Genomic DNA, 16420 nt, shown 5'->3' with positions numbered 1-16420 from the left:
AGAGAGAGAGAGAGAGAGAAAGAGAGAGAAGGAAACGAAAAGTCGGCTATTTGCAAACTAGTATTTTTTCTTTTTTTATGTTCAGGAAGAGAGGACGAGTGCCTGTTAGGTGCAGCCATGGGAGGGAGGGAGGGAGAGGGACAGGGAAGAGAGAGAGAGAGAGAGAGAGAGAGAGAGAGAGAGAGAGAGAGAGAGAGAGAGAGAGAGAGAGAGAGAGAGAGAGAGAGAGGGAGAGGGAGAGGGAGGGAGAGAGAGAGAGAGAGAGAGAGAGAGAGAGAGAGAGAGAGAGAGAGAGAGAGAAAGAGAAAGAGAGAGGGAATGAGAGAGAATTTGAGAGAATGAGAGAGAGAGAGAGAGAGAATGAGAGAGAGAGAGAATGAGAGAGAGAGAGAATGAGAGAATGAGAGAGAATGAGAGAGAGAAAAAAAGAAAGAGAGAGAGAGAGAGATAATCACTCACACACACACACACACACACACACACACACACACACACACACACACACACACACACACACACACACAAACACACGCACATATTGTGTATGTATGACAGACAGACAGTAAAGACGCCAAGACACCTGCATCGCCTAACAGAATGGCATAAAATTCCCGAGTCCAAGTCTGCATGAGAAATGTGTACATGCCATCGGTTCTGAATTTATGTGTTCAGTGCATGTGTATTTTGGTTTTTAAAAATGTTTTGGGTCCAATTAAGGAAGAGTCGGATATTTATAATGAAATAAAATGATGCAGTCCCCAGGCGGGTGTTTTTTTTTTTTTTACTTCCTGTCTGTCAGTGTGTCTGATTCTGGTTTGTCTTGTTTGAACATGTCTATTACACTGTGGACATACATAGACACACATGAATAAACACATACACACACATATATACGCACACAGACACACAATTATACGTGCACACACGCACGCACGCACGCACGCACGCACACACACACACAAACAGACACGGATGAGTTAGAACGTGAAAGGATGAAATCATCATATTCTCATCACACGAACTATCATCTCATCACACGAACTATCACACAGCCACCATCTCACATTCACACCCTCATACTCACCCCACTCACAATCATATATCCATCATGTTCATCACCTCACACTCATCATCTCATCACTACCTCATACTCACCCCACTCAATCATAATTCATCATACTCATCATCTCACTCATCCTCTCATACCCACCAACTCATACTCACTCCACTCACAATCGTATACTCATCATACTCATTACCTCATACTCATCCAACTCACAATCATATGTTTACCACACTCACTCACCTCATACCTCACTCACAATCATCACCTCATCACCTTATACTCACTCCACTCACAATCACATACTCATCATACTCGTCACCTCATATTCACTACACTCTCAATCATTCCTACAACACTCACTCACCTCACTCACAATCATATACTCATCATCCTCATCACCTCATACTCATCCCACTCACAAGCATATACTCATCACCTCACACTCACCTCACTCACACTCATTCCTATATCACACTCCACTCCCTCACCTCCCTTATGTTGCCTCACTCCACCCACTCCACAATCATATACTCACATCATCCTCATCCCACTCACTGGCATATACTCATCCCTCATCCTCACTCCACCTCACTCACACTCATTCCTACATCACACTCCTCACCTCATATTTGCCACACTCACCTCACTCACAATCATATACTCATCATCCTCATCACTTCATACTCAACTCACTCACAGTCATATACTCATCATCCTCATCCCACTCACAAGCATATACTCATCACCTCATACTCACCTCACTCACACTCATTCCAACATCACACTCCCTCACCTCATATTTGCCTCACTCACCCCACTCACAATCGTATACTCATCATCCTCATCCCCTCATACTCACCCAACTCACAAGCATATATTCACCACACACACTCACCTCACTCACTCACAATCATCTTCACCACACTCCCTCACTCACAATACTCATCCTACTCACATTTGACATCGAGGCGGAGCGTGTTGGAGTTCCCGTCGCCCACGAGGTTATGGGCGTGGCACGAGTAGAGCCCCGCCCACGCCCGCGCCACCCGCTGGAGGACGAGACTCTGGTTGCTTATGATCACGCCCGCGCTCACGTTGTGGGCCAAGACCTGGTTCTGTGTGGGCGGGGAGGGGTGGAAAGGAGGGTGGGGAAAGGAGGGTGGAAGGGGGTGGATGGAGGGAGGAGGAGGGTGGAGGGGGGAGGTGGAGGTGGGGGGTGGATGGGAGGGAAGGGTGGGATTAAGGGAGGAGGGAGAGAGAGGGAGGTGGGGAAGAGGAGGAGGGAAGGGTGGGGAGGAAGGAGGAGGGAGGGAGGGGAGGAGGAAGGAGGATGAGCAAGAGGGGGAGAGGAGGAGGAAGAAGGGGGGAGGGGGAGGAGAGGGGGGAGGGGGAGGAGAGGGGGGAGGGGGAGGAGGAAGGGGGAAAGGATGAGAGGGGAGGAGGGGAAAGAGGCGGAAAAGGAGGGAGAGGAAGGGGGAAGAGGGAAGGTGAAAGGGGCGAGGAGGGAGGAGGAAGGAGGAAGGAGGAGGAAGGAGGGAGAAGGTGATAGGGAAAAAGAAGCGAAAGGGCAATTAGGAAAAGAGTGGTAGGGGAAAGGAGGGGGGGGGGGAGAAGGGATAAACGGTTGGGGGGGGGATGGGGGAAGGAGAAGGAGGGAGAAGGAGGGAGAAGGAGGGAGAGGGTAAAACAAAAAGGATTGTTAGTAGTAGTGGAAGTCATCACGAAATAATGATGATAACGACCATGATTATGATTACAATTCTCCGATGGACAAATACAAATATAGCCATTATGACAATTCCAATAAAAGTAATTAAAATGCAAACAACATTAATGACAGAAATGACATAAAGAATAATAAAAAATTAAGACAAAAATGACAAAAATTCTTAATTATCATAACTAATCCGAAGATCCTTCTCACCATCCTAATTATTGCAAATCAACATCATCATTATCATTATTGCTTTTATTGCTGTTTTATTGACCTGAAGGGGGGTGGGAAAATTCTCTTAATACATAATAAAAACATTATTCCTAAAAGCAACAATGATAATAATGACAATAATGATTAGATAATAATAATAACAAAATAAAGATCGAAAAAAATTATCTATCTATCTATCTATCTATCTATCTATATACATATATATATATATATATATATATATATATATATATATATATATATATATATATATATATATATATATATATATATATATATATATATATATGAATTATGATACACACACCGTATCCTCCTTTCTTTATTTTTCAATAAACTTTTCCTTCCTGATTCCCCTGATCCTATATCATCTTTAATACCCAGCGGAAGAGAGGCGAAAAATCCGCGATAAAAAGGAAGAGGGAAAGAGGAAGTCGATAAATAAATAAACAGACATTTCAAAGCGACAACAGAAACAATACGAATATCCGTCCCTCGAGGAAGAGAGGAAGAGGGAGGGAGGGAGGGAGGGAGGGAGGGAGGGAGGGAAGGAGAGAGAGAGAGATAGAGGGGGAAAGGGGGTAAGGAAGGAGGGAAAGGGAGAGGGAGAGGGAGAGGGGAGGAGAGGAGAGGGAGGGAGGGAGGGAGGAGGGAGGGAGAGGGAGGAGAGAGAGAGAGAGAGAGAGAGAGAGGGAGGAGAGAGAGAGAGAGAGAGAGAGAGAGAGAGAGAGAGAGAGAGAGAGAGAGGGAGAGAGGGTGGGAGGGAGAGAAAGAGGAGAGAGAGAAGAGCGAGCGAGAGAGAGAGAGAGATCAGTTGTTAGAGAAGGAAAAGTAACGATAATTTTTCAAGAGAAAAGAGATTATCAACAAAAGTTAACGAAAAGAAAAGAAAAGAAAAAAAAAGACTTTGTGAATTCATGTTTATGTGTTTACTTGTTGGCTTTGTTTACAAGTTGTCTCGCAATTAGATGGTTATTTTGTTGTTGTTTTCTGTTTGTTTATACGCGTTCCCAGTAATTAAATATTTTTTTGTGTGACTATTTTTGTTCGTTGAGACACATGCTAATTTGTGTATTTGGTCTTCCATGTATTTGTTTGTTTGTTTTTGTAATATCATCAGGTTATGTGTTTGTCTGTTTAATTACATTTGTTTGTGTCAGTGCTTTTTCAATGTTTTGATATTCTATCCCCCTTCCTCCCCATCCCACCATCCCCCATCCCCCTTTCTCCACTCTTCCTACTAGTCCCCCCTCCTTCATCCTCCACCTTCCTCCCACCTATCCTCCTCCCCCTCCCCTCCCAAGCCCACTCTTATCCTCCCACTTTAACCCCTTTCCCCCCACCCCCACCCCTATATCCTCTCCCTCATACCCTTTTCTCCCCTTCCTCCCCATACATCCCCCTACCCCTCTACCCCCGTTTTCCCCAACACCAAATCCTCCCCCCTCATTCCCCCTACCCCCATCCTCCCCCCTCATCCCACCCCTATCCCTTTACCCCACCCCCAAATACCCCCCCCCACCTAACACCCTTACCCCATTCCCCCCTACCCTAATCCCACCCTTACCTCTCCCCCCACCCCCAACTCCTACCCCTTCATACCCCTATCCCCAACCTCCTCCCATCCTCCCATCCCTCTCCCTCTACCCCCCTCCCCCTCAAAAAAAAAAAAAAAAACTTACATTATGCCTCCAGGAGACGAGTGAGACCCGCGGGTTGGCTTCGATGGCGCACTCGAAGTACACGTCGTCGCCCTCCTTGATGTTGCTCTCGTCCAGGGAAGAGCCGAAGCTGGCCGAGGCCGTTGGCAGGTCTGCGGGGAAGGGGACAGGAAGGGGTTAAAACGAGAGAGAAAAAAATAATGATTTGATTATTATTATTATTATCATTATCATTATTAATGTTATTATCAATGTTATTATCACGTTTATTATTGTTATTATTATAATCATTATTATTATCATTATCACTATTATCATCACTTTTATCAATATTACTATCATTATCATTGTCATCGCTATTATCATTATCATTATTACTATTATCATAATCATTATTGTCATTATCATTATTAACAATTTCATAATTACTATCATTATCATTATCATTTCATTACTATTATTGTTATCATTGTGTAGGGGGAGGGGTGATCTTTTGGGGGAGGGGTAATTTCAGAGAGGAAGATTTTTTTAATTTATCGTGTTTGTGAAGGTGTGTCTATCTCGCTCTTTCATCTCTCTCTTTCTCTTCCCCCCCTCTCTCGTTATCTCTCTTTACATTTCTCTCTCTCTGCCTCTGTCTGTCTATCTGTCTGTCTGTCTGTCTGTCTGTCTGTCTGTCTGTCTGTCTGTCTGTCTCCCGTTTCTGCCCGTCTTTATTCTATCTGTCTACTTCTATGTCTGTCTGTGCTGTCTTTCAATTTCAATCCCTCACACTCACTCAAGATCTGTTTCAACTTATCATCTTTCGCACATCTCAAAAATTGATAGATTGACAGACAGACGGACAAACAGAGACACACATAGATGTACAGACAGACAGCCAGATAGACAGACTGACAATCCAAACTACTCCATTCTCAAATTAGTCCCCAAAACAAAACAAAACAAAGACAGACAAGAAACAAAGACAAACAAGAAATAAACAAGAAATAAACAAGAAACAAACAAGAAACAAACAATTAACAAACAAGAAATAAACAAGATACTGAAGACAATCTTGCACACACAGACACAGGATCAACGCGCCACGATTGCAACCGCTGCACCGCACAAACCACAAACTCCAGAGCATTTGCTGGTAATGTTGCATAAATATTGTTTTGTAGATTGTACTGCGTATGCAATGCTCAACATTTTATAGATGTTTGGAATAGAGGTGAAATTAGGTGTTTCACAGTCCTGGATATAACGTGAGTTTGTGCAGAAAATTATCTATTTCTAATTGTGTTTTCAATGGTTTATAGCAATTATTTCTGCTTTTCGAACCAATAGTAACAGTATAGATATCAGTATCCTCTTCTTCCTTCTTCTTCTTCGATTCATTGTCATCATTATTATCATATCGTCATGGGCGAATTCGTGAACACGATCACACCGTATCTTTTTTTTCTCGTTCTTTTTCACCACCAATTACTGACTCTCCCTCTTCCTCCTCTTTCTCTTCTTCATCATTCACATTGCCTTCCTGCATTTTATTCTCCTCCTCCTCGTCTTTCTCCTTCTGTACTGATATTTTCCTTCATTCTCCTCCTTTTCCTCATCCTCTTTTTTCTCTTCCTCCTCCTCCTTCTCCTCCTCTTCCTCCTTCCCCACCTTTTCCTTCTCCTTCCCCTCCTCCTCCTTCTCCTTCTCCTTCTCCTCCTCCTCCTCCTCCTCCTTCTCCTTCTCCTCCTTCCCCTCCTCCTCCTCCTCCTCCTCCTTCTCTTCCTCCTCCTCCTCCATTCCTTCCGCACATTAACTTGGACTGAACTTGCGCGCCGAACCCAAACAGAGGATAAACAAAACCTACACAAACTTCTGCAATGATAAGTTTGTAATTTCGAAAGAATTCTTGAGCAAAGTGTATTCGGAATGGAGGTAAAATCCGGAAAATCGAAAGGCATTCACTGTGTACATATATACATGTAAATGTAATTTGATGTGATCATATATATATATATATATATATATATATATATATATATATATATATATATATATATATATATATATACATTATATACATTCACACATACATACCTACATACCTACATACACACACACGTATACATATATATAGGTGTATAAACGCGCGCGCGCGCGCGCACACGCGCACACACACACACACACACACATATATGCATACGATCACATATAATTACATTTATATGCATACATACATACATATACCTGTACACATACTATATATGCTATACATATATAAATATGTATATACACATGTATAGATATGTATAGATATGTATATGTATATATATGTATATATATATATATATATATATATATGCATAAATGTATATATGTATATATGTATATATATGCATATATGTATATATATATGTATATATGTATATATATGCATATATGTATTTATGTATATATATGCATATATATGTATATATATATATATATATATATATATATATATATATATATATATATATATATATGTGTGTGTGTATGTGTGTGTGTGTGTGTGTGTGTGTGTGTGTGTGTGTGTGTGTGTGTGTGTGTGTGTGTGTGTGTGTGTGTGTGTGTGTGTGTGTGTGTGTGTGTGTATACTTTTATATATATATACATATATATACATACATATATATTCATATATACATATATATTCATATAAACATATATATTCATATAAACATATATATTCATATACATATATATTCATATACATATATATTCATATACATATATATTCATATACATATATATTCATATACATATATATTCATATACATATATATTCATATACATATATATTCATATACATATATATTCATATACATATATATTCATATACATATATATATATATATATATATATATATATGTATATGAATATATATGTATATAAATATATATGTATATAAATATATGTATATAAATATATATGTTTATATGAATATATATGTATATATAAATATATATGTATATATAAATATATATGTATATATAAATATATATGTATATATAAACATATATGTATATATAAATATATATACACATAAATATATACACATAAATATATACACATAAATATATACACACACACACACACACATATATATATGCGTGTGTGTGTGTGTGTGTATGTGTGTGTGTGTGTGTTTATGTGTACATATACACCCTTCCCTTAACCACATCCACGATACCTACAGTGAACGGTGAGGTGCCTCGTGTCGCTCAGCACCGTGTCCGTCGCCTTGTTCTCCGCCACGCACTCGACGCTGGCCCCGTCGTCCTCGGGCTGCGGGGAAAGGACCAGGGTGCTCGTGGTCACGTTGCCGTCCACGCTCGTCTGCGGGAGGAGGAGAAAGGGGGATTGGAGAGAGAGAGAGAATAAATGAGGGGTTATTGGATGGTTGTGATGATGGTTGTTATAATGAGGAGGAGAAAGGGGGATTGGAGAGAGAGAGAATAAATGAGGTTATTGGATGGTTGTGATGATGCTTGTTATAATGAGGAGGAGAAAGGGGGATTGGAGAGAGAGAGAATAAATGAGGTTATTGGATGGTTGTGATGATGGTTGTTATAATGCGTAGGAGAAAGGGGGATTGGAGAGAGAGAGAATAAAGGGGAGGTTACTGGATGGCTGTGATGATGGTTGTTATATTGAGGAGAAGAAAGGGGAATTAAAGAGAGAGAGAATAAAGGGGAGGTTATTGGATGGTTGTGATGATGGTTGTTATAATGCGTAGGAGAAAGGGGGATTGGAGAGAGAGAGAATAAAGGGGAGGTTATTGGATGGTTGTGATGATGGCTGTTATAATGCGTAGGAGAAAGGGGGATTGGAGAGAGAGAGAATAAAGGGGAGGTTATTGGATGGTTGTGATGATGGTTGTTATATTGAGGAGAAGAAAGGGGAATTAAAGAGAGAGAGAATAAAGGGGAGGTTATTGGATGGTTGTGATGATGGCTGTTATAATGCGTAGGAGAAAGGGGGATTGGAGAGAGAGAGAATAAAGGGGAGGTTATTGGATGGTTGTGATGATGGTTGTTATAATGAGGAGGAGAAAGGGGGATTGGAGAGAGAGAGAATAAAGGGAGGTTATTGGATGGTTGGTGATGATGGTTGTTATATTGAGGAGAAGAAAGGGGAATTAAAGAGAGAGAGAATAAAGGGGAGGTTATTGGATGGTTGTGATGATGGCTGTTATAATGCGTAGGAGAAAGGGGGATTGGAGAGAGAGAGAATAAAGGGGAGGTTATTGGATGGTTGTGATGATGGTTGTTATAATGCGGAGGAGAAAGGGGGATTGGAGAGAGAGAGAATAAATGAGTGGTTATTGGATGGCTGTGATGATGGTTGTTATAATGAGGAGGAGAATGGGGGATTGGAGAGAGAGAGAATAAATGAGTGGTAGTGATGATGATTATTGTTAGAATGAGGAGAGAGGGGGATTGGAGAGAGAGAGAATAAATGAGGAGTAATGATTAAAGGGGAATTGGAGAGAGAGCATAAATGAGTGGTAATGATTAAAGGGGAATAGGAGAGAGAGCATAAATGAGTAGTAGTGATGGTGATTATTGTTAGAATGAGGAGGAGAAAGGGGAATTAAAGAGAGAGAGAATATATGAGAGGTTACTGGATGGTTATGAAAGTGAATAGTAATGATGATTATTGTTAGAATGAGGAAAAGGGGGAATAGGTGAGAGAGAGAATATATGAGAGGTTACTGGATGGTTATGAAAGTGAATAGTAATGATGATTATTGTTAGAATGAGGAGAAAGTGGAATTGGTGAGAGAGAGAATAGAGGAGAGGTTACTGGATGGTTGTGAAAGTGGTAGTGATAGTAATGATGATTGTTGTTAGAATGAGGAGGAGAAAGGGGAATTGGGGAGAGAGAGAATAAAGGGGAGGTTATTGGATGGTTGTGAGAGTGGATAGTAATGATGATGATTGTTAGAAAGAGGAGGAGAAAGGGGAATTGGAGAGAGAGAGCATAAATGAGAGGTTATTGGATGGTTGTGAGAGTGGATAGTAATGATGATGATTGTTAGAAAGAGGAGGAGAAAGGGGAATTGGAGAGAGAGAGCATAAATGAGAGGTTATTGGATGGTTGTTTTAGTGGTAATGATAGTAATGAGGATGATTGTGAGAATAAGGATAAGAAAAGGGAATTAGAGAAAGAGAATAAATGAGAGGTGATTGGAAGGTTATGAGAGTAATAGTGATTGTAAGAATGGTGATTCTTAGAACTGGGTTATTAATAATGACAGCGATGGTAATGATGATCATCCTCTTCGTCATGTTTGTAGTTATCGTTCTACCAATAATGATAACATATATAATCGAGATAATGATGGTAACCGTAACAATGCTGATTAAATAATATTGAAAACCATCTTCATAATAACAATAATAATAATAATATTAACAATAATGGCATTAATAATTATGACAATAATAAGTATTAACGATAGTATGATAACAGCAGTTATAATACTGATAATAAGAGTGATAGTTAAGACAGTTATGGTAATATCCGTAGTATTAGTTATAGTTGTAGTAACAATAGTAGTAGTAGTAGTTTTAATAATAGGACAAGTACCAACAACATCAATAATAATGACAACAATGATAATACAGGCAATGATAATGGTAGTGAAAACGATAATGATAATGATAATGACAATAATGATATCAACAGTGGTACAAATAATTATGATAACAATGATGATAATAACAAAAATAATCACAACAGCAACAAAAACAAAAATGATACTGACTGTAATGTTGAGAATCATAAAATAATAATGATAACGATAACAGCTGTACTACTAATAACAATAATAACAATAATAAAACAATACTACCAATACCGATAATGATCATGATAACATCACTAACAACAATAATCATATCAGACAAACACAATGACCAATGACGATGCTAATCACCGAGCACAAACACAGCACAGCATCAACATGAACCTTGTCCCACGAAAAGGGAATTCTCTCCCCCTCCTTTCAGCGATAATTACCAAGATATTTCTCCCAGTCCTTTTTTTTTCCCAGGCGGTTCTCATCCACATTCAGGGCCTCCAAGTACCCGTGTGTTCTGAATTGGTCTCAAATCCCCTAGAGTAGAGTACGGCCCCTCCCCTTCATTAATATGCAGACAATTAAAGCACCCCTGCCATGCAATAACACCATTAAAACCTCATATACATATTTTGCATGACAGCTATGGTTTCTGCCTGCCTGTTGCAGCCCATGTACACCTTGCTTAATGGGCTCTCTTTTCTTTTCCTTTTGTCTCTATTAAAAGCTGGGTTTGAGGATTGGCTATGTTATTATGCCAAATTATTGATTATACTATTACTGCTGCTACTATTTCCACCCCTACTACTACTGGTTCTACTACCATCACTACCACCATCAATTCTTCTACTACTACTACTACTGCTGCTGCCACCACCGCTCTTAGTACTACTACTGTTACTATAACTACTAATGCTACAAGTACTTTTACTATTACTTCTACTACTACTACTACTGCAATTAGACTACTACCACTTGTATAACTACTACTGTGACTGTATCTACTGTTGACCGAGCTACTGTCGCAACGATTACGAATACTGTTGGTGATGCAGCCGTCGCTTCTATAAGCCCTTGAAAATGGTCTCCAATCCTCAGGTAGTTCGTATTAGCTCCCAAAATGCACTGCGTTACACTCTTTAATATGGAAACGTTAATTCCACAGAGACACAGACTTACCGGGAGTGTTACAAGCGTGGCATATAGATATACGATCTTTGTTACTGCTGAGAGTGTTACAAGCGTGGCCTGTCGACCTACGAACTATGTTACTGCCTGTTAACTAGTGAACAATGCACTGGATACGACAACACTATTTTTACCGTCGGCGAACCTATAATTATTAGTGTTACTGGTGCTGTTTTGTGATACACCTCTCTTTCGCGTTCTCTCCAGTTCACTTTATGACTAAAGGATTTGTGTGAGTTTGTATATCAGCAAATGATTGACATGGTTCGGTGGACAGCCACATCAAAGTTTAATGGAAGTGCGAAGAGCAAGGGGGATACTCCATTCGCTAAACTAACATTAATCTCTCTCTCTCTTTCTCTCTGTCTGCCTTCTTTTCTCTGTCTGTTATTTTTTTCTCTCTCTCTATTTATTTCTGTCTCTGTCTGTCTGTCTGTCTCTCTCTCTCTCATTTACTAAATAAACATTATTCACTCATTCAATATTCTTTCTCTTTTTTCTCGCCACCCTCTCTCTCATTCACTAAAGTTATTATCTCTATCTCTCATTTACTGTAGTAATACTCTCTCTCTCTCTCTCTCTCTCATGACCGGCGAATCCTGCGTGGAAATACTCGTCTTTTGTACCTTGTTCCTCGTTCAACAATCTTGTCGTTTTCGAAATTAGCAACAGTTACGTCGTTTTTCCTTCTCATGCGCTCTGTTCATGACAATCCTCGTTGAAAATCCGAACAATGAAGAAACTCTATAGATTCAAAAACTCTATACATTCAAAATCAATTCTTATGTCCCTTTCAATATGTTAGCAGCTTACAATACTGACTCCTCGCCTTCCGCTGGCTTGGGAGTCGGGTCGGGTGCAGAGTCGCTACGAATTTCTTGCAACACTTTGACCGTTGCATAGTTAAGTCCATCGTGACGGATGCAGACGTCGAGATCAGTGTTGCGTTTTTCTTTTACTTTCTTCGTGTGCGTGTAATAGCGTTTTTTCTTTGGATATTTTCTTGTATGTCTAATATCGTGTTTCTTTTTGCGTCTAATATTGTATTTCTTGTATATAATATTGTATTTCTTTTTGCATTTAATATCGTATTTCTTTTTGCATCTAATGTCGTATTTCTTTTTAAATTTTATATCGCATTTCTTTTTACATCTAATATCGCATTTCTTTTTGCATCTAATATCGCATTTCTCTTTACTATATTTATGTGCATCTCTTGTATTTCGTTTACTATTTTTCTGTATATCTCGGAGCATATTTCTCTTGTATTTCTCATTTTCTGTAGATTTCATAGCGTATTTTTCATGTATTTCTTATTTCCTGTATATCTCAGAGTGTATTTCTCATGTATTTCTCATTTTCTTTATTTTTCATAGCGTATTTTTCATGTATTTCTCATTTTCTGTATATCTCATATAGCGTATTTGAGAAACCTTAAAGTGCAATTTAATTATATTATGTGGATGATACATCTATCTCTTCGTTGAATCTATCTTTCAATCACGCTAATGCCTAAACATTGATGATTAATTAATTCATAGCGATCCTTTAATTAATAAATGAAATGAAGTGCGTGGAATTGATGCTTGAAAATGTTTTAAATATTTTAATGTTATTTTCACTTCTCAAGGTGATGAAATATCCAAAGTATAAAAAGTATCTGATTAAAGTATAAATTATTCGGTGGATTATTTGAACCAGAAAGTACCCAATAGTCTGTCTGAAGTAACAAGAATCCGATAGTGTATTGAAAATAGTGTCAATGAATATAATTAAAATAGTGACAATGAAATATAAAGCATCCAATTCGCTAAAAAAAAGTATAAACGACAAAACAAAGGAACAGAGGCAATTGGCACAATTCCATGTAAGAAGTTGATTTAATTCATGCCTTTCCGACAGTAGTCTATGAATATTTATGAAGGCCGCTTGTAATGGCCAGACTAAAAAAAAAAAAATTGGTTTATTAATTTTCATTCTACTGTTTTTTTTTTTTCTTTTTCTTTTGTAAAGTAGTTAATATGGGGAAAAGAACATTACGTCAACCAGGTCCCACGAGTTTACAATTTATAATTCAGTACATAAATATTTATAGTTCTATCCCGCACCTGTTAGATCGCCGACGTGCTGTGTGCTAATTAAACATTAACGGCTGCGATTTCAAAAGAAGGGAAAATTTGTGGCGTCAAAAAAAAAGAAAAAAAAAAAAAAAAAAAGTGGTAGCGAGAATGAAAAGTTAATTTTAAGAGGATTAATGTGGGGTAAGGTGATAGGAGGGGGAGGGGGGGAGGGGGGGAGGGAAGGGCTTAGATAAAAAAGAAAGAGAAAAGAAGAAAATGTACAAGAAAGAGGATGCATGGAAGGGATACGTTAGAGAACTGAAACCAGGGAATCTCTGGTGATGTTTTCAAAAAAGGTTCTCAGAGGTTCTGTCGCATAGTTCAGAGTTTGAGAGTTACTGAACTGAGGCCGTCGAGTTCATCTGGACAACCCAGCTTGTGACCTAGCTTTGTTTTACTTATCAATTAATCAATTATCATTATCATTATCATTATCATTATCATTATCATTATCATTATCATTATCATTATCATTATCATTATCATTATCATTATCATTATCATTATCATTATCATTATCATTATCATTATCATTATCATTATCATCATCATCATCATCATCATCATCATCATCATCATCATCATCATCATCATCATCATCATCATCATCATCATCACCATCATCATCATCATTACTATTACATTACATTACTGTCACTATACCTCTCCGCATTTATGAATATTCACTGAGTCAGTAAGGAAAGTTCTGGAGATTCACGAATACGAAGTTGCAACTGACAGATTTAGTTAAAGTCAAGAGGGAAGCGACTTGCAGTGCGACTGAGAACATCGGATTAAAGTTAATCGGGTGACAGATTAATGAATTTTTATTCAATCTTATCAAAAAAAAAAAAAAAATAAATAAAAAATAAAATAAAATAAAAAATAAATAAATAAATAAATAAATAAATAAATAAATATATATATATAATTGGCAACTCGACCTTTCGCGGTTCTGTCCCCGAGTCAAGTTTGAGAGCAAGAAGGGCATCTTAGGTTACACCCTGAATACGATTGGATGAAAGATTGAAATATTCATCTGAAGAATATTCTGTCACTAGACATTTATAACGGTATCTTGAATACACTTAATGTAAACTCTATTTACATTCTATAAAAGGAAACCCACATATTCCCTCGTAAAACCTTAAAAACCTTAGCTCTTGAACGTTTTAACGATGTCACAGGAACAGAAACCTTTTCAGGCTGAACATTTCGAACCTTTTTTAATATTTAAATGATTTCTGAACATTATACTCAAAACTGATTTCATACATTTTTTTTCTCTACGCGAAATACTCTGAGAATTTAAAAAATAGAAAGAAAAAGAAAGAAAGAAGAAAAAAAGGAATAAAGAAAAAAATATATAACGATGGTTACATAACGCAGGCAAATTTCACCTATACAAGCATTCATATAATCAACCTCAAAACCTCTCATTCTTACCAGAAACTATAACTATAACAACAACAAAAGGAACAACACAAACATCAACAACATCAACGCTAAAACAACTATTTATTTCCACAATAAACAGACTCTCCCCCCCCCCCCCCCCGGCATAACCACGCCTACCATACAAACACATAAATGAATGGGTAATGTAAATGTGTGAGAATATATTTGAATATGTTATGCTAAATATACATCTGCACATAAGTAATATTTCTCACACAAACTAATCTTGAGCATCTCCCCCCGAGTTTAAATAACGTACAAGAACATCTGTGAGGGAGGGAGAGGAGGGGAGGGGGGGAAGAAGGGAGGGAGAGAGGAAGGGAGTAAGGGAGTAAGGAGGGAGGGAGGGAGGGAGGGAGGAGAGAGTTATAACTGGTGAACCGAATTTCTGTCTCTCTCTCTCTCTCTTTCTCTCTTTCTCCCTCCCTCCCTACTTTCTCTCTCCTTTCCTAACAACTCTCTCTCTTTCTGCCTCCCCCCCTCTCTCTCCCTCCCTCCCTCCTCTCTCTCTCTCTCCCTCCCTCCTCTCTCCCTCTATCCCTCCCTCCCTCCTCTCTCTCTCTCCCTCCTCCCTCTCTCTCCCTCCCTCCTCTCTCCCTCCCTCCTCCCTTCTCTCCCTCCCTCACTCCTATTCTCTCTGTCCCTCCCTCCTCTTCTCTCTCTCCCTCCCTCCTCTCTCTCCCTCCCTCCCTCCCTCCTTCTCTCTCTCTCCCCTCCTCCCCTCTCTCTCTCTTCCTCTCTCTCTCCATCCTCCTTCCTCCTCCATCCTCCTTCCTCCTTCCCCCACCCTCCCTCCCTCCCCGCCTCTCTCTCGCACCTTCATAAGAATCGCAGATGTATTAATAAGGCGACAGGCCTGTCAACATGTCCCAAGTGAGATCAATGAACACACATTCTTTTTTTTCTCCACATTCATATGGCTCTTCTACCGTTGTAGTTTGCATTTTATCCTGACTGTGTTTATCATGTTTGTTTTTTATGTGTTCTGTGATATACATTCTCTGATAATAATTCTAACTCAACCACAATTCCTAATGTTAGTGGGATATTTACGTTAATTCTAATTCAAATACCAGAGAATTATCAATACTATTATCAAAAGTAGTTATGTTTTAATGATAGTGATTGTGATAGTAATAAGGGCAATCCTTTTGATTAATATTGACCTGATTATCTACTAAGACTTCTGCTTCAACTAATACTAATACTAATACCAGTCTGGTAGTGACATTTAATACCAGTAGTGATACAAATGCCAATAATAATGTATATAATTACAATGATACTGATAATGATAGTAATAAGGACATTAACATCGATTCATAAAAAAACATCTTCATAATGAAATCAGTAATTACAATAATCTCCCG

At 38.7% G+C, this 16420-nt stretch overlaps 1 protein-coding gene across 1 annotated transcript in view; it reads right to left on the bottom strand.

Moving 5' to 3' along the window:
- The window catches only part of LOC113804579 (nephrin), a 153074-nt gene that overhangs the window by 19397 nt on the left and 117257 nt on the right, over positions 1-16420 (bottom strand). The window contains exons 5-7 of the mRNA XM_070114557.1: positions 7895-8036; positions 4697-4827; positions 2022-2181 (exon numbers count right to left, since the gene is read on the bottom strand). Of these exons, the coding sequence (XP_069970658.1) occupies positions 2022-2181; positions 4697-4827; positions 7895-8036 (433 nt within the window). The remainder of the gene's footprint in view (positions 1-2021; positions 2182-4696; positions 4828-7894; positions 8037-16420) is intronic.

Source organism: Penaeus vannamei, chromosome 36 (genome assembly GCF_042767895.1).
Source record: "Penaeus vannamei isolate JL-2024 chromosome 36, ASM4276789v1, whole genome shotgun sequence".
Taxonomy (NCBI): Eukaryota; Metazoa; Arthropoda; class Malacostraca; order Decapoda; family Penaeidae; genus Penaeus; species Penaeus vannamei.
This window is presented reverse-complemented; position numbering and strand designations above follow the sequence as displayed.